General features: G+C 47.0%; 1 protein-coding gene across 6 annotated transcripts in view; it reads right to left on the bottom strand.

The window, feature by feature from the left end:
* Positions 1-20,372, bottom strand: part of sh3pxd2aa (SH3 and PX domains 2Aa) — an 82,787-nt gene that overhangs the window by 43,391 nt on the left and 19,024 nt on the right. For all 6 annotated transcript variants that reach the window (XM_076982907.1, XM_076982903.1, XM_076982908.1 and 3 more), the window contains exons 3-5: positions 10,402-10,477; positions 6,266-6,342; positions 3,845-3,936 (exon numbers count right to left, since the gene is read on the bottom strand). In XM_076982907.1, the coding sequence (XP_076839022.1) occupies positions 3,845-3,936; positions 6,266-6,342; positions 10,402-10,477 (245 nt within the window). The remainder of the gene's footprint in view (positions 1-3,844; positions 3,937-6,265; positions 6,343-10,401; positions 10,478-20,372) is intronic.

Here is a 20,372-nt window from a genome sequence, read left to right as displayed (position 1 = left end):
CATCTTGTTGAAGTCCACCCTAATCTCCATCTTGTTGAAGTCCACCCTAATCTCCATCTTGTTGAAGTCCACCCTAATCTCCATCTTGTTGAAGTCCACCCTAATCTCCATCTTGTTGAAGTCCACCCTAATCTCCATGTTCTGTTCTGATCCGGGAGGCTCTGTGGCCCTCCACGCTGCAACTCTGTAATGGCTCCCACATTGCCTTGTTTCCCAGGTTACTCACTCCTCCTAGGTGAGGGCGGGACTTCAGTCTAGACACACCCACATGACCAGGAGCCAACGATAAATCTCCCTTCAAGGACACGGTAAACCCCGCCCTCTTCCAAGATAACCACCCAATCCTCTTCTATAGTAACCATCCCACCCACTTCTGAACTAACCACCACACCCCTTGAACCATCCCCCTACCCACCGTCCTCCCTAAATGGAGAAGCAGATCATTAGGTCGCCCCCTGGGTTTTTAATTTGCTGTTTTAATTAGCCAAAAAGCTTCTAGGCTCACAGGGTCAAAGGTCACACTGAACTGACCTCCTCCTAGGGGTTTAATGCTCCTCTCCTCCTTCTCTGTTGTAATGAATCATCTGAAGTCGTCAGTGCTGTCCTACGAGGAGACATGTGAGACACAGAGCGGAGGACCTCCACCCAGAGGACCTCCACCCCACGCTCACAGTGCAGGGTGGAGGAGGAGACACCACAGAGGAATGTCTCCACCCAGGCTGACGACTACACTAATCATTAGTCATGGATGTTCGGTGTCCAAGCTAGAGTCTGTCGTGTAGTGTGTGTGTGTGTAAGGAGGCAAGGCTGCAATTCTGTGTGCTGTGTAAACTGCCAGTTTATACTGATCTCAGAACAGCATCAGCGCCTTGCAGTAGCAGCATGTGCATCCTAAATGATCTCAGCCTAGCTGATACAAATGTGATGCTCAGAATTACTTCTGCCATCTGTTTACACTGGGAGGGGGTCTTTAAAAGAGCAAAACATGACCTCTGGTGGCCAAACGTGGTACTGGGAAGAGTAAGGGAAATATCACTATTTAAGAAGGTTAATCCTGTCATTTAAAAAGATAATCAAGTCATGACAAATGCAGAACAGAACGTGCTTTGATCTGGATCTGTTTTGGACCTGGACTGAAATGGTACAAGTGATGTCTTAGCAAGTGTTGGAGTGACTCATAGCATCGCCGTGAGGTGTAAACAGCGTCAGACCTTTTTGAGGGCATACGCAACTGATCCTCGTCTGATGCAGAAATCCGATGCAGAAACATCTGATCTGGATCAAAGACGATATAGGCATGCTTTTATGGAATGAAGTTGCAGTCCATTTTCTTGCCAGCAGGGGGCATTTTCATACGTTGACAGTTTCATGTAATTTGCAGCAGTTGCTGTCTGATTGTTGCTGTCTGATTGTTGCTGTCTGATTGTTGCTATAGTTGTTTTCTGTTGACGGTGGTTGTAGTGGTAATGTGGAAGATTAAGTCGCTTGTAGACCTTTGATCTTGTGACAAAAATGCTCTAAAGAAAGGTGTGTGTGTCTGCGCGTGTGTTTCTAGCGAAGAAATGAACAAGTCCTGGGTTACTCTGAGCATTCAAAGGCCACCTTTGTCCAAAATGTCTTCCCTTCTTCTCTCCCCTCTCTCACAGGCAAATTGGCATTCGGTCTTTCTCGAAATAGCATGAATACTGTGGAGAGTTCAGGAGAGGACAGTCTGTTTCTAGACCTCCATCTGAACTTTGAGATTTCCATCTGAATTTTGAGGGCATTTTGTTCTAGGTGCCCAAGCCTGAACAGCTATCTTGTGAACTAGGCTGTGTGTCTGTGTGTGTCTGTGTATCTGAGTATGAGTGTGTGTGTTTCCTTGGGGGATTTCCACCTGGAAACCCTCATAAAATCAGCAAGTCGTGGTCTTCTAAAAAAGACACATCAAACAGTTTCTCACCAGAACCTCAATGATGCCACAATAAAACATGCACATCCAAACCCACGTCACTCAACAAACAGACAGACAGACAGACAGACAGACCAACAAACTGGAGTGAGACGGCAATGCTGGGCAGAGGAACATCACTAGTAAGGCATGAAAACAGCCCCTCAGACAAGCCTGACAGGCTTAGTCTGAATCCAGCTTCACACGCAAGACACAGAGACACATACACAAAACCGAACCAGTGAAACGGTGTGGACCTGTTTGGAATGATACTGGCCCATGACCTGAGTGAGCTATTATACTGGACAGAAATCAATGCATGCAGGTGATAAACACACACACACACACACACACACACACACACGCATATATAACAACAACATTGAAGAGCGGCTCCAATTACATGCACACTTACACACACTTACGAGGTGAGTAAGGTCCCTGTTCTGAGCTCTGTTTAATCACTAAGCTGCCATTGTGTGAAATTCCCACAGTCAGTGTGACGGCGTTAGCTGGCAGCGTCTGTTATACTGATCAGATGTAGGTGTGTTATAATGGACAGTGAACAGGGTTAGAAGTCCGACTGCTCTGAGAATATCTGTCTCAAATGTCTACTGGGTTATACTATTCATATATCAACAACTTTGTCATAATTTAGTCATGAATACACACACGCACGCAAACACGCATGAACACACACGCGCGCGCGCACACACACACACCATGGTTGGACTGAAGGTAATCAGACTCATGCTATCCATCTGGGCCGAGTCAGTGTGTGACATGACCATATGTGTACACAAACACAAACACACAGGCGCACACACACGATACGCACACACATAATGCGCACACACACAATGTTCTCGTGCATGCAAGGACAGCCAACGTGCCTGGTTTGTACTGATTTAATAGGTACAGGATTCAGGGACGCCCAGACTGTATATCTCCAGACCTCTACCACACCCAGCATGCACACACACACACACACACACACACACACACACACACACACACACACACCAACCTCTGCTTCTTGCAGTATCCACGCATCAACAATCATTGACCTATTGCCCAATAAATCTCACCATAATCATTCATCTTCTACTGAACATAGCAAAATCAATCCACCTTCCAAACAAAAACAAGCACACACACAAGTCTGGGATGAGGATAATATTAATTACTGTGTTACTGTTGTAAACTCAGGTTTAGTAGAAGAGTAACAGTAGTACTGAGAGTAGCGTGTGTGTGTGTGTGTGTGTGTGTGTGTGTGTGTGTGTGTGTGGTAACCTCTCCATCATTTATTACTGTACCATATGATCAATGTGTTGTCCTTTAAACACAAACACGCACCCACATGAACACATACAGAGGTGAAAACGGGAAACCAGAGGGAGGGAGAGGATGGGAAAGATGAAGATGCTGGCCCACCCCCGCTGAAGATGCTGGCCCAGACGTGGCCGCAACACAGCAGCGTTGGTACCGGTTCTGCCCCCTCCCGTCTCTACCCGACCACCACCACCACCACCACCACCACCACCCGCCTCAGGTGGATTCTGTCTCTGTGCTGGGTTAGTGTATTAACGAAAGCTGAACGTTTGCAGAGCACAAAGGTACAGCTAATTACAGCACCGCCTGAGGGCCAACGTACTTCACACACACACACACACACACACACACACACACACACACACACACACACACACACACACACACAGACGAGTGAAGAACGAGGTAAAAATGAAGACAGGAGATGTAATAGTGAAGATGTACTGGCAGTGCTGAAACAGTCATGTATGCGTGTGTGTGTGTGTGTGTGTGTGTGTGTGTGTGTGTGTGTGTGTGTGTGTGTGTGTGTGTGTGTGTGTGTGTGCGTGCGTGCATGTGCGTGCGTGCGTGTGGGACACTCACTCTACAGGAGGGTTGATGTCATCTGGTTTGGTCTCAAAGAAGCGCAGGACTTCCTCACTCTGGGATATCTGGGGAGGAAGTCGTACCAGCGCCTGATACCCGGACAGGAAATGACATGGAACAATCAACAGAGGCACACCAGGAGAGCCCAACAGAATCATGGCCCAGTTCTGCACGCCGTGGCCAGGCGTGGCTCGGTGGGCGAGCGAGCTCCTGTACTGTCGGGTTTACTGTTCAGTTCTCCAGAGTACATTAAGGCAAAACAAACATTCCTCTTTTCTGGCACAGCCAAAACGGTTTAGCAATTGTGCAATGCCACATTGTGACAGTAGGGGGTGCTAAACAGAAGCCAGATGCCATATTGAATAACCTATCCACACTGGCTTAACACAGGACTTTATGACAGTTGCTACTTTAAGACCTAAACAGAGACCCCAACTGGCAGAGTCAGGGTTTGCTAACGTCTCTGCAAAGATTCAAAACTGTGTGGGAAAGTAAGTTATTGTCAGAAGACAGGATTTGACCCTAACCCCCCCTGATGACATCATTACAACAGGAAGTGGCCTCGCAAGCAATTACATCCACTGAAAATGTCTATTCCATTTCACCATGACCCAAATCCCATGGTGCATAATGGACAGAGAGTGAACACAGCCCACCCGCTATTCCGGTCTAATGCAGTTATCCCAAACCCAAGTCTGCTGCACAGATCCGGTTCCAAGGAAAACCAAAGGAGTCCAGTCAGTTAGCTGAGGCTCTTCAAGAACGCCTCTTTCAGCTCATCAAACGACTGGTTTGGTCTGATGAGCTGAACGGAGCTCTGGGAAACGTAGTGCTCTGCTGCTTAGGTCTGAACGCAAGTGACACACACACATACACACCTGGTGGACTGGGAACACCTGCACTTAATGGTAAAAGTGATGACAAGCTGTGTGTGTGCGAGTGCTAGAATGACAGGAATATCACGACCCGTGTTAATAGTGCAGCTAGTTTCTGTAGTGCTGCTTTTTTAATTTGATAAGACGGAGCATCAGGACTGCATCTCATTGGTACGCCTGAGGGAACTCAGGACTTGGTAGGATTTGCTGCATCTAATACTTCATTAGCATAGCTCAACAAACGACCACAAAGTCGGATTTGTGTGTGTGTGTGTGTGTGTGCGCACGAGAGTTGGGCACACTTGTGAGGAGGATCCCTGGAGTAGGAGCGTATTCCTTGAGGACATCAGGCAATTACACGGTGGCCATGTCTAATTAAAGCTTACAGGAAATGGCTGGTAAACAGCAGTTCTCTCCGCCACTTCAAAGCAAACGGCGCCCCGGCGTGGTGCACTAATGTGCCGGTTCCTCGTGTAAGCACGCGCCCACAAACGAGGACCCCGCTGAAACTCCACTACAGCTACACAGGTCTCCACAGCCAAAGCGTAGAGAAGCACGTCTTAATTAGCAGACCATGGACACTTAACATACTTGTATATCTGCATTTATACCCTGACTCCTGATATACTGTGTGCCTGTTATTAGACCGCAACTTATTTTTTTATCTTGGTAGCTGGCTAATTGCTTCTACTCCAATGGCACCTATGGTATTTCTAACTCTTTGCACGTCTTGTCGAGGCTGAAATAAATGGTGACACGATGAAGTCATGGCAGATAGACAGTAATGTCTTATTTCGTGAAGTGCACCAGAAAGATTATATGATGTGAAAGACAGGTTCCCAGTCACTGTTTGTTATGACAGTGTGAAACGCTATTATAAAAATTTCTGTAATGTTCCAAGAATGTCATGGATCTTGTGGCCATAATGACTAGCTTCCAGAACATTCCCCAATACTCTAACTTGGCACTATCTCTAAAGTTCCCCCAGGCGGTCACTATCTGTGTGCGCTTGTTAATGTCTGGCACTGGGGCTGCCGTGTGTTTATGGATGTGTAAAACTGGCTGTGTGTCATCAGGAAGGGGTAGCAGGGAGAGGAAAAGAGACTGGAGGAGGGGTGGGGGTGCATGGGGCTGACGGGGGGACGGGGGACGGACGACGACATGAAATTAGTTCATGAAATAAAATCATTGTCTTGATGACTATATTAAACGTATGCAAAAAATATGAAAGAAATAAAAATGCTGATGTATCATTTTCATTTCTTTTTTTACGTTAATTTTTTTCCCACCACTCGCTTTATAAAAAGAAAAAAATACAATTTAATTAGGGGGAATAACTGAACATTAAAGGTCACATTATTGACCCTTGCGGAACCTTGCGCTCCAAACGGACGTGTACATGCTGGAAGCCGCCGTGTGCGAGCGCCACCAACCAAGGGTGTACGGCCCACGCACGGCCGCACTCGGCCAGGACGGGAGTGTGTTTATCGTTTGAAAGAGTGGTTGATGGCACTGAACAGTGTTCAGAGCGGGAATAACTCACCCGGCAATAGTCGTCAATAAAGCGCAGTCTCTTCATGGCCACATCTCGCACGTGACTTCGCCGAAACAGGATTTTACCTTGACAAAGGAAAAAAGGATTTAAAGAGTAAAGGAGCAAAAGCAAAAAGACACTTCAACTTAAAGCAACGTAAAATTAATACACGTGACATTTAACACTGTCTTGACGTTTATGCAAATCATTGGTGTCTCTGGCATGAATGAGAGTTCAAAAAATCAAAAAAGAAGTAAAAAGAAAAGTTAAAAAAAATTATGTTCACATGGCAAAAAACATGAGAGGCTGCTATGAGAAGTTGAATCAGAGTATACGCAGGCCTCGTGATCCAGAGTATACGCAGGCCTCGTGATCCAGAGTATACGCAGGCCTCGTGATCCAGAGTATACGCAGGCCTCGTGATCCAGAGTATACGCAGGCCTCGTGATCCAGAGTATACGCAGGCCTCGTGATCCAGAGTATACGCAGGCCTCGTGATCCAGAGTATACGCAGGCCTCGTGATCCAGAGTATACGCAGGCCTCGTGATCCAGAGTATACGCAGGCCTCGTGGTCAGAGTATACGCAGGCCTCGTGATCCAGAGTATACGCAGGCCTCGTGATCCAGAGTATACGCAGGCCTCGTGATCCAGAGTATACGCAGGCCTCGTGATCCAGAGTATACGCAGGCCTCGTGATCCAGAGTATACGCAGGCCTCGTGATCCAGAGTATACGCAGGCCTCGTGGTCAAGAGTATACGCAGGCCTCGTGGTCAGAGTATACGCAGGCCTCGTGGTCAGAGTATACGCAGGCCTCGTGATCCAGAGTATACGCAGGCCTCGTGATCCAGAGTATACGCAGGCCTCGTGATCCAGAGTATACGCAGGCCTCGTGATCCAGAGTATACGCAGGCCTCGTGATCCAGAGTATAGACAGGCCTCGTGATCAGAGTATACGCAGGCCTCGTGATCCAGAGTATACGCAGGCCTCGTGATCCAGAGTATACGCAGGCCTCGTGATCCAGAGTATACGCAGGCCTCGTGATCCAGAGTATACGCAGGCCTCGTGATCCAGAGTATACGCAGGCCTCGTGATCCAGAGTATACGCAGGCCTCGTGATCCAGAGTATACGCAGGCCTCGTGATCCAGAGTATACGCAGGCCTCGTGATCCAGAGTATACGCAGGCCTCGTGATCCAGAGTATACGCAGGCCTCGTGATCCAGAGTATACGCAGGCCTCGTGATCCAGAGTATACGCAGGCCTCGTGATCCAGAGTATACGCAGGCCTCGTGATCCAGAGTATACGCAGGCCTCGTGATCCAGAGTATACGCAGGCCTCGTGATCCAGAGTATACGCAGGCCTCGTGATCCAGAGTATACGCAGGCCTCGTGATCCAGAGTATACGCAGGCCTCGTGGTCAGAGTATACGCAGGCCTCGTGATCCAGAGTATACGCAGGCCTCGTGATCCAGAGTATACGCAGGCCTCGTGATCCAGAGTATACGCAGGCCTCGTGATCCAGAGTATACGCAGGCCTCGTGATCCAGAGTATACGCAGGCCTCGTGATCCAGAGTATACGCAGGCCTCGTGATCAGAGTATACGCATGCCTCGTGATCCAGAGTATACGCATGCCTCGTGATCCAGAGTATACGCAGGCCTCGTGATCCAGAGTATACGCAGGCCTCGTGATCCAGAGTATACGCAGGCCTCGTGATCCAGAGTATACGCAGGCCTCGTGATCCAGAGTATACGCAGGCCTCGTGATCCAGAGTATACGCAGGCCTCGTGATCCAGAGTATACGCAGGCCTCGTGATCCAGAGTATACGCAGGCCTCGTGATCAGCGTATACGCAGGCCTCGTGATCAGCGTATACGCAGGCCTCGTGATCAGCGTATACGCAGGCCTCGTGATCAGCGTATACGCAGGCCTCGTGATCAGAGTATAGACAGGCCTCGTGATCAGAGTATAGACAGGCCTTTAGCTAGAACTTTTGGTCTAGAACTTCCTCTCTGTGCTCAAAACAACTGCAGCATGATACAGAAGAAAATGTAAAACCATGGCTGATCTTACGGCTGTTTCCTCTATTACTTCCCTCACAAATTACTAGATGAGAAACATCAAATCTGACAGCCATGGAAGAGCAGGAAATTGTTGCTGTCGTTTTTTATACGTGTGCTCTACTGGGAAATATATTTACAACGGTGGCAAATACGGGTTTTTTTTTTCTTTTGCATGAATAGAAATGAATGCTGAGCTGATCGTTTCAGTCAGACGGTTGTGCAGTACCGCATGTGACGCTTCGTACCCGCGTGCAACTGGTTTTCATGCCACAAAGCAACATGGAACATTTCATGAAACTGTTTATCAATGTGGAGGTCAGAGCTCTGCAAAGCATGTAACTGGAAAAAAAGAAAAGAAAGACAGAGGGGAGAGAGAGAGAGAGAGAGAGAGAGAGAGAGAGAGAGGAGAGAGAGAGAGAGAGAGAGAGAGAGAGAGAGAGATGTGCTTCTCCTACACTGATGGATCTCTAAACCTTCAGGTTATATATTTTGAGTGGGGACAGGAAGCCCACTCATTCATCAGAAAGAGAGAACAAGAGAGAGAGAGAGAGAGAGAGAGTGATGGAGACAGAGTGAGAGTGACAAAGACAAAGTGAGAGAGAAGTGCTCTTAAAACCTAACAAATGCTAACGCCATTCCAACATGTATCCAGATCCCACACAACCTCATCTTAAAAACACAATTCACTCTCAAAACCTGGAAATCTTGGGGAGTTGAACACAGTGCAGCTCCACTGAGATTCTGAGAAAACTCCAGACTCCACGGACTGGAAGTTACTCGTCTCCAAAACCTGCACCTCCCTCTCCATAAACAAACCCTTCGGTCCACCCCACGTGCAGTATGTCCCTCGTTACCTGTACCCCAAGCCTCCGAGCCTGCTGTTTAAACACCAGGCCCTGTAAAACGTTTCCTGGAGAAGAACCACGTCCATTTAGAAGTGGCAGCAACCCAAACGGGCCTACCGCTCCGTCTAGCCCGTGCCCTACTGCAGCGCCCTCACACACGCCAACGTCTCGTGCTGAACGTGCAAACGCCCCTGACCAAACGTGTGAACACAAGAGTAGGTATACCAGACGTGTTCCTAGCCAGAGACCACCGTGTTACTGAAAAACGTGACTGTGTAATTATATCTGCTTATCAAATCAAATCAAATATATTTGTATAACGCGTTTCACAACACATCTGCTTATGACTGTGAATCTTCCTGACAGAGAGCTTTCATAGTAAGTTCACTAGGAGATTTTACTTAATATGCACTCCTCAAACAAAACTTCTCCCTCTCTCTCTCTCTCTCTCTCTCTCACACACACACACACACACACAATGTAAAGTAACCCTTAAAAAAAGAATGTAGTCACACTCTGGGAAACCTAGATTGGGGAGGTAGTGTGTGTTATCTAAAAACAGCCACTGTAACTAATACATCTTCCTACTCAATATACTAAAATATCAAATTTTCCCCATCAAAAATGAATCGATATGACATCAACGACGGCAATCAAATTAGAAACAGCTCAATTCTTTCTTGTTTTTTCACAAGCATATTGTGTAATTTCTGTGGCAGTCAGAAGGCCAAGACGTTTGAATTGACTACACAGAATAAAACATCTCCTAGAAGCCACTGTTGACTGTGCTGTAAAAAGGCTGTTGAGAGGAGGTGTGTGTGTGTGTGTGTGTGTGTGTGTGGGGGGGGGGGGTTCTCAGAATGTGTCAGCATGGCTGAACCTGAGCATCATGTTCACTCTCTCACTCTCCAACCTTCTCTCTCTCTCTCTCTCTCTCTCTCTCTCTCACTCTTTTCCTCTTTCCCTCCACTCTGCTGCATTATTCAGTACTCCTCTGCGCTCCTCCCGATGACTCTTCAACCCACAGACAGTGTGTGTGTGTGTGTGTGTGTGTGTGTGTGTGTGTGTGTGTGTTTTAGCATCCAGATTACAAAAGAGACAGCCATGGCCAAACATTCAAGTGACTAACTGTAGACATTACAGCTGACTGCATCCATTTGTCACCATGTCTGTATGTGTGTGTGTGTGTGTGTGTGTGTGTGTGTGTGTGTGTGTGTGTGTGTGTGTGTGTCTTACCTGGCAGAAATGGGATGATGCGCTTCTTGGGGTCCTTCTGCCCTCCCTCGATGGGGAACTTGTCGAGTATCTGCATCTGCAAACACACACACACCGATCTTTCAGTGCCGTGCCGCCTCACAGTCACACCACAGAACCCACGCCGGCAGGCTTTAGCGACACCAGCTAACAGCGAACCCGCCAAAGCTGACCCAACAGGCAGCCAGCATCACACAGAAACTCTATATGACAGCAGGTCCCAAACACCGTGGCGTTGACAATTTTGGAATATCAGCACCATAAACCACTCATAACCCCCCCGCCAAGGGGTCAGAGTTCACTTCCACTGAAATGAAGAGCTTGAAGGGAAGATGTGCCAAGACTCCTTCCTCCTCTGGCTGGCAGGGTGCGCTAGGCTAATGAGAAATGAAACACTGCGTGATTCATCGCTCTCGTCTTTATCACCTGCGAGACGACACGCGGGTCGTGACACTCTGGTGTTTCCTGTTTAGTCACTGTTTGTGTTCCTTGAAACACCAACCAATTAATAACCGTCGTAGGTCCGACGCTGCCTTCAGCTGATGCTAATGGGCGTGTGTGCGCGCGTGTGTGTGCATTCCTTTGTGAAGTAATCCATAATCACGCTTTAATGGAATAATATCCTATTCAGCAAAAACGTTCTGGCACGTTTATGTCTCCTTTCATTGGTTCTCCTCCACCTAATTATCCACTTTTGAGATGCTACAGTGGAGCTTCAGGTTGGGACAGACTGAAAGAAACAGACAAAGGCAAACTCGAGTCTGAGAAGAGCACGATGAATTCCTACTCCAGCCTGTAAAGATGGCAGAGGAGTCTGGTGGAAACAAGGGGCACACTGGCTTCTGACCTCTTTGGCGCTCGTGTGGTGGTGGTGAGTCTGAATCCCAGCTGGGGATGCTGGCCGGAGAGAAACCGGGTCACAAACGCGACCCACTACCTCAGAGGCACGTCCGGACACCAGTCATCCGGCCATCGCTCTCTGGAGAGAGTGCAGGGTCGTGGGTGACGCTACGGGATTCCAACGTTGGTACACGGAGATTTTAATGGGGCCTCGGGACATCGAGGGTCACAAACCAAAGGGCAAAGGGTTGAAGGTGAAGCAACGTACTGCATGGCACACCTGGCCGTTGGGATGGGTGAAAACAAGCATGGAGTTTGGTGGAGACCTCAGAACGTTGTTTGAAGAGGGTGCGTGTGTGTACATGTGGTTTATGTTTTCGGGAAATCACTAACTATATGAATCACTGATTAACAACACACAGGTGTGTCAAGGCTGGGGGGGTGCAAATGGGTGACTGAGAGAGTAACAAAGTAAAAGAAAAAAGACCTGCTGATGTAGACCAACTGTGAATGCTTCTCTCTCTCTCTCTCTCTCTCTGTGTGTTAGACTTTGTTTGTTCACCTGGTTTCACTGGGTCAAACACGAGAGGCCAGATGTGTGGTCTGCTCACTTTCAGACTTTAAACAGTACACACCCACACACTTTATTTTCTCTTTCTGCTTGCCCCTCCAGACAAAAATAACAAATTTTCATCTTTTCTCTTACCACACAGCAAGTACAATAATTGAAATTTGAGTGACTTGGAAAACAGCACTTCATAAACACATTGAACTGCACAGTTCATGTGAGACTCTACACCAGTACACTATTGCACAATCTTTTACACTGTAAATTGATTTCATATCTGAAGATCTTAAAAGAGCAGAAGAGCAGTGCTAGAATCCTCTAGATACTTCACCACATCCACTCTATAACCTGCACAAAGAGCTCCAGCTCAGAGGAGACAGAGAGAGACACAGATGCTTAGAGGAGAGAGACACAGAGTAGTCCAAAGGAGAGAGAGAGAGACTGTGAGGCTCAGAGGGAAGTCACTGTATAGTCCAGAGGAGAGAGACACTGGCTCAGAGGAGAGAGAAATTGTTTTGAGATTTCGGCACATAGAAGCAGATTTAAAATTCTCCGTCACAGTCTCTCTCTCTCCATCTTCTCCTTGCCTGTCTCAGTCTCTGTCTGTCTCTCCCCGAGATCTTGTCTCCTTCTCAGCATGGCTCTGTGGTCTTATCCTCTCTCTCCCACCTGTTCTCACCCTACAGTTCAGACTGAGGAACTGACAGAGAGAGAGAGAGAGAGAGAGAGAGAGAGAGAGAGAGAGAGACTGACATACAAACCCAGAGACAGAGAGAGATCTCAAGAATTGCAACACTGCACCCTACACAGACTTTAAGAGGGCAGGAACAGTACGAAACAATGAAAGAAAGAAAGAAATCAAGAAGTGTGATGGTGGAAAGACAGGGGCAGACCAAGGATGAAAATGAGACAGAGCAGCGAGAAACAACCAGTTTCAAGGTACAAAAAGCAAAGTATCTGGGAGGAGACGGACTATGGGGAAAGAGAAATCTGAGGGGAATCGGAGAAAAACAATGAGAAAATGTGGGAGGGACAGAGAGAAAGGAAGGGAGAGAAAGGAGAGAGAGATGCTGCTTCATTTCATACCAGTAAGGCACCTGAGAGACTTCCTGAGTCTCCATAGCAACAGAAGGCGGGCAGAGGAATCCAGGAAGCGGTATGATTGGATGACAGAGAGTGTGTGGCTTAGGAAGGATGCAGAAAGGTTCGTCTTTGCATCTCATGATCATTTGTCTCTCACAGACACACACACACACACACACACACACACACACACACACACATCTAGTCCACAGTTCTCTCACAATTTCTCGTGTCCTCAGCTCACACTCCCTCCCACACACACACACACACACACACACACACACACACACACACCATGAATATCAATATGACTTGCCAAGCTCAAAGCATGGAACAGAATACTAACAATCTTATTACAAAGCTTAGGTTCACAGTCAATAATCTGTCGTATTCATTTCAACTTGTCATTTGAGTTCGATTTTGCCCTTCATATCACATTTATACACACATGTACACACACACACACACACACACACACACACACACACACACACACACATATAAACACACATGAACACACACAAAGTACTAAAAAATAAACCATTCTCTCCCATCAACTTTTCCATATATAAACACACCCCGAGCATCCAGTGTGAAAGAGACAGATGAGTTTTTCACCAAGAGAACAGATGGATGAAAGGAAGGGTAGAACAGAACAGATAACGTACCACACTTCCTTTTATTTGAGAGAGAGAGCACTAGCGGTCACCGTTAGGGTCATGGCCACTGGGCCTCTCGGTGGAGCTGCACCACGCGGCTCACGTGGCAGGAAAAAAGGGAATCAGGGGGCATTAAAGCCACCCCCCCCCCCCCCCCGTGTAGACAAACAGCCACGCGGCGAGGTCCACCATGCAACACAGCAATAATCCCGGAACACGGCCACATCTCGGGACATGACGACCGCTACATCGCAGGACATCACCGCGCCGGTGCAAAGCTCCAAAACACCTTCATTTACATTTACGGGCGTTCGACGGACTGCAAATGGATCTTAGGCAGGACACCTTCCACATGTTTATCAGGAGGACAGTGTGTGTGTGTGTGTGTGTGTGTGTGTGTGTGTGTTCCCTGGGACCAGACCCCATGATCTTGCTCCACAACGGGGAGCTACAGACGTTTTTCCCACTCCAAATTTAAACGGCTTTGCCCAATCATCTAGAATGAAAATCGTCTGAAAATGCAACTTCGAGATCCCATATTACGGTTTGTCATTTTGATGTGTCGGGGGGGGAAAACTCATTTGATGAAGCCCCAGGTTCCTAAGCAGCAGTCATGACTACATTCAGAAACATACGACTACATCACAAGCTGTTGTGCAATAGGAAGGGAGAGCACAGGGGTAACCTTGGGGTGTAGAGACCGTTCCTCACGTACGGTGGCCTCAAATTAGAACTACAGACAAAACCATATCTAAACCTTGTCAAAATTAATGGTGAGTAGTTGCTCTTTTCCTACTGACCTAAAAGCATTTTTATGGCCTCTCTTGCAATGCCAAAGCTGAGGCGCAGAGGATGAAGGGCTGATCTGAGGTCAGTGTATGACGTACATAAATTTGGCCATAATGGGTGACTGTTATGGACTGTGTGCAAGCTGTAGGAGATGGCTGACCAAAGCATGTGGGAGACAGAGAAAGGGGGAAGGAAACGAGAGGGAAAGGAGGAGGAGGGAGAGAGAAGGAGAGAGGGAGGCAATGAAGGAGAGAAAGAGAGTCTCACACTGTCACTCGCTCGGTGTTTACTCTCACACGTTTTGCCTCTCTGACATAGAACATGAATCACTTTGGGCCCAGAGCTTTTGGCTACACACACACACACACACACTAAAGTAGCAGGGTTACTAATGGGTCGAGAGCATGTGAATCAAGTTTGCACATGCATTACTGAGTGCAGTATTGAGTTTCGGAAGATATATGTGTATACTTCAAGCCTTTACAAAAACCAATCATTCTCTCACTCTCCTGCCCTCCACCCCAACACACACACACACACACACACACACGTCGTACCCAATGGGATATGCAATGCCCGTTGTGCATAATACCATGTTCCTCCTTAAACACTGACAGAGGTCAGCTTGCTGCCGCCTTAATCTTCATTTTAAACATAAAAAGGGAGGAAACACAAAGCTGACCTCGGGTCAGCAATAACTGAGGCAGAGCTCACTGCTGTTGACCACAAGGTAGGGTCGTCAGGGTCATTTTCCCTGCTGTCTTCAATATGGGAGTAAGAGGACATTCGGCCTGTCCAACACTCTCCCTGTCCAACACACTCTCTCCCTGTCCCACACACTCCCTGTGGCAGCACACCGACCCAGCAGTTCTGACCACCCCTATACTGACCTCGGATCATTCTGAACTGAGCCCAAATCTTCCCACTACCGTTCATGATGTCTTTCATACATCCTCATCCTTTAACATCCTCCCTCTCTCTCAACATGTCTCATACATCATGAGACCATCTCCATCTCCACAGAGCCACAGAAGAAAGTTGTGCTACTTTGTGGTTAACCTGTAGGGTTTATGTGTTAATCTGAAGATCAACAACTTCCTAACAGAAAACTTCTGTCTCCTGTTACCTCAGCTCATATTACGCCTCTCTGTACCAGTGGCAATGGAATCTTAGTCACACATTAACAAGTTATTAATCATCCAATCATCCTTACTGATGCAGTATTGCCCAGGGTGCCATGACAACAGCAGGGAAAGGGCGGGAAACCAATGGGTGGGGCTTTCGGGCCAGCTGCCCAGTGCCGCAACAACAGAGAAAAAACAGCCAATCAACAGAGAGGGGAGGGGCAGGGAGAGCTGGGTTGGAGGGTGGAGCCTCAGGTCACCGTGGAGGCCTTGGTGAACCCAGGAGAAGGAGGAAGTGGCAACGTGGGCGGGTTTAATGGCCGTCGTTTCAATGATGCTCATGAAGTTGTAGCACGTTCTGGAACGCTTGTCCGGTGACGTAAATGGAAAGCTGGATCAGACATGTGGCGCACGCACTAACGAACGGGCCCGCTACACACACACACACACACACACACACACACACACACACACACACACACACACACACACACACACACACACACACACACACACACACACACACACACACACACACACACACACACACACACTCGCGCGGCAGCTGTGACCCGCTTCAAGAGAGAGACCTCCACATGAGAGTGTAGCTATGGGGTAACCTTATACCACCCCCCCTAATGGAGAGGGAAAAGGACCAGGAGACAGGGAGACAGGCTGAGGGGACGGAGACAGAAAGAGGGAAGGAGACGGGAAGAAAGAAGGAAAGAAGAGGGTGAGAAAATAGAGGAGTACAGACACAGCCAGAAAAAGAGACTGAGACCAGGACCTCTGTCCCATATGAATCTGTGTGCGTGAGTTGCATACATAAGGGCAGCCAACTCCCTGCCTTAGAGAGCTGTGCGTGTAGGCCACTAGTAGATGTAGAACTTCACGCCCTCTGCCTGGCATGGCCACAACAAACCACCACCATCCTCCCCTGGCTGATCCAGGATCAGCCACACGGGCCACAGCCTGCAGCTGCAGCCACAGCTGCAGCCACAGCCTGCGCCGGTTCTACTGACCTGAGAGCAAATGCTACTGTAGACTAAAGATCTGCTTGTGACCATGTTAAAGAGAAACGTACTATAAGAATGTGCAGAGGATATGGGAAGCCTGCCTTAGAAACCTAATATTTACTCCTGCTTCCCTGACCACAGAGAGGGAGGGAGAGAGAGAGGGAGGGAGAGACAGAGGGAGAGAGGGGGAGAGGGAGAGAGAGAGAGAGAACAGTAGCGTGCCAAAGGACTTCCCCAAAGACAATGGCATTGCCCTGTGTGTGTGTGAGACCCAGGTGGATCTTGTTCAGACTCCAGGAAGGACTGGAGTGAATCTGGGTCAGTCAGAACTACCAGCACGACTTCAACAGTCCACCTCAGTCTGCAGCTAACACTTCATTTGTACTGTCTGTTCTACTGATCAAATACTCTAGAAGACATTAACATGGGAGGCTTCTCTCCACACATACACACATGCACGCACGCAGACACACACACACACACTCAAAAACTATACTCGTCCAAGTGTTTTAAGTGTATTATTTTTAATGTGTAAGAATAACATAACATTATCATAACATTCACTGCAAAGATCATAAAAGGATAAACAAAATCTTTTGTAGAAAGGGCAAGTACAGTTTATGATACAAGAACTGTAACAAGTGTTGGGTACACTTAATAACGTCAGTGTGCTTTTACAAGTGATACGAGTTACACATGTGCTTGGTACATGGTGTCCCTTGCCAAAAGGGGTTAGAGACCCCAAGAGGATGTGACTTGAATAAGGACTTCAATAAAGGATTAGAAATGTCACTTCTGAGTGGAAGTGGCAGGTTTGGGTGAGAAGTGCCAGTGAGTGTGAAGACCATGCCAAAAGCAACCCAGCTGCAGCCGAGCATCGAGCAGGCCGGCCGGGGTGTGGAGAGCAAACCTCCACCTTAGTTCAGATGGGTGGAGGAGAGAGAGAGTCAGTCAGAAAGAGCAAACCTCCACCTTAGTTCAGATGGGTGGAGGAGAGAGAGAGTCAGTCAGAAAGAGCAAACCTCCACCTTAGTTCAGATGGGTGGAGGAGAGAGAGTCAGTCAGAAAGAGCAAACCTCCACCTTAGTTCAGATAGGTGGAGGAGAGAGAGAGAGAGTCAGTCAGAAAGAGCAAACCTCCACCTTAGTTCAGATGGGTGGAGGAGAGAGAGAGTCAGTCAGAAAGAGCAAACCTCCACCTTAGTTCAGATGGGTGGAGGAGAGAGAGAGAGTCAGTCAGAAAGAGCAAACCTCCACCTTAGTTCAGATGGGTGGAGGAGAGAGAGTCAGTCAGAAAGAGCAAACCTCCACCTTAGTTCAGATGGGTGGAGGAGAGAGAGAGAGTCAGAGAAAGTCAGAGTCAGTCAGAAAGAGCAAACCTCCACCTTAGTTCAGACGCTGTTCACTTAAACAGTATTGTGTGTACATAATAATATCTATATTATTTTATATATATTATTTTATTATTTTATTGTCATTTCTCATTGCTGCCTTGGCAATATTTTTGTAAATTACGGTCATGCCAATAAAGCTTCTTTGAAATCTGAATCTGAAAGAGAAAGTCATCTCTACTCCAAACATGGGATGCCCCCACTAATGTGTCCATTACCACACCTACTTCTGTTTCTAACAGCTTATTGGCTTGACCACTGTCATCTTTCTACCTACCGTAGTGAAAATCACGTCTCTGTGGTTGGGAAATAAGGGTAAAAAACCAACCTGTCAGCTGGAGACTCACCCTCATTCCTGGTTACTGGACCTGTGGGCAAATCAGTGAAGCCACCAAACTTCATGCACACATGTCTGGCAATGTGCACTACCTGGACTTGTAGAGGGGAATTATGTATGGAGGGGCATCAACTTTCCTAGGGGTGGGTGGGTGTGTGTGTGTGTATTTGTGTGTATGTGTTCTTTAGGACATTTTGCCAAGTTGCTGTTCAATTCCCTTGAGTCTGGCTATGTTGATTAAAAATGTGGAAAAAAAAGAACAAAAATTGTCTGGGGAGTATTTTAGGGGTTAGGTCTTGGTATTTAATTAGAAGGGATTATCTGGGGAGTATTTTAGGGGTTAGGTCTTGGTCTTTAATTAGAAGGAATTATCTGGGGAGTATTTTTAGAGTTTAGGTCTTGGTCTTTAATTAGAAGGAATTATCTGGGGAGTATTTTTAGGGGTTAGGTCTTGGTCTTTAATTAGAAGGAATTATCTGGGGAGTATTTTTAGGGGTTAGGTTTTGGTCTTTAATTAGAAGGAATTATCTGGGGAGTATTTTAGGGGTTAGGTCTTGGTTTTTAATTTGAAGGAATTATTTGGGGAGTATTTTAGGGGTTAGGTCTTGGTCTTTAATTAGAAGGAATTATCTGGGGAGTATTTTAGGGGTTAGGTCTTGGTTTTTAATTTGAAGGGATTATCTGGGGAGTATTTTAGGGGTTAGGTCTGGGTCTTTAAATTTGACTTTGGCTTTAATTATTTATATAGCGCTTTTTACAACACATGTTGTCACAAAGCAGCTTTACAATCGTATGGGTCCAAAACCCTAATGAGCAAGCCAAAGGCGACAGTGGCGAGGAAAAACTCCCTATGATGGTGGGGATTAGGAAGAAACCTCGGGAGGACCAAGACTCAAAAGGGAACCCATCCTCCATTGGGCGGCCCGTTAGCACAAATAGAAGGAATTATCTGGGGAGTATTTTAGGGGTTAGGTCTTGGTTTTTAATTTGAAGGAATTATCTGGGGAGTATTTTAGGGGTTAGGTCTTGGTTTTTAATTTGAAGGAATTATCTGGGGAGTATTTTAGGGGTTAGGTCTTGGTTTTTAATTAGAAGGAATTATTTGGGGAGTATTTTAGGGGTTAGGTCTTGGTTTTTAATTTGAAGGGATTATCTGGGGAGTATTTTAGGGGTTAGGTCTGGGTCTTTAATTAGAAGGAATTATCTGGGGAGTATTTTAGGGGTTAGGTCTTGGTTTTTAATTTGAAGGAATTATTTGGGGAGTATTTTAGGGTTTAGGTCTTGGTTTTTAATTTGAAGGGATTATCTGGGGAGTATTTTAGGGGTTAGGTCTGGGTCTTTAATTAGAAGGGATTATCTGGGGAGTATTTTTAGGGGTTAGGTCTGTGTCTTTAATTAGAAGGGATTATCTGGGGAGTATTTTTAGGGGTTAGGTCTGGGTCTTTAATTAATTGGGATTAAATTCATTCTAACTCTGTAGAACACCCCTAATCCACTCTCACTCAGCAGAGCACCCTACAACCACTCACTTGGAAAAGCAAATTGACTCATTTGGTAGACTTGGAGGAGTGGTAGGTGTAGAAAAAATGGTAGAAGAGAGGCGTAGGAGAAAGAAAGAAAGAAAGAAAGAAAAGGTTAAACCTAAAAAGGAAAGAGAAACGGAGGGAATGATACCACCAAAGGTACCGAGGAAAAAATCACCGTAGTCTAGAAGGGTGAGCGCGAGACGTAAGAATCCCTTCCCACAGCAAACAGACGAAGAAGCCTAGCTGTAGCTCCAGAGAGGAGCGTCTGAGGAACATCAAGGTCTGGAAATATACAGCTAGTTCAAAGCACATTTGTGCGCAGAATGAGGGGGTGGTCAAGATCCCACGGTCTGGCAAACATACAAGACACAAACACACACGCTCAGTTGTGCATTCAATTGATCACAGACACCACTGCGCACACACATCAAGAGTGTCTTGTCCCACTTTATGTCCCTGTGCCCCTTGTTTCTGTGCTGACAATTTCAGCAGATGGCATGAACCCATACCCACCCACATGCCCACACACACACACAGTCTTGTGCATCACAGGACTCTTCACACATTCTGTTGAACAGTAATATGAACTCACAACACTCCTCTGAACCAGAGTTGCTGTTT

Source organism: Brachyhypopomus gauderio, chromosome 20 (genome assembly GCF_052324685.1).
Source record: "Brachyhypopomus gauderio isolate BG-103 chromosome 20, BGAUD_0.2, whole genome shotgun sequence".
Lineage (NCBI taxonomy): Eukaryota > Metazoa > Chordata > Actinopteri > Gymnotiformes > Hypopomidae > Brachyhypopomus > Brachyhypopomus gauderio.
Note: the sequence above shows the minus strand (reverse complement) of the source record. Positions and strands in the feature narration are given on the sequence as shown.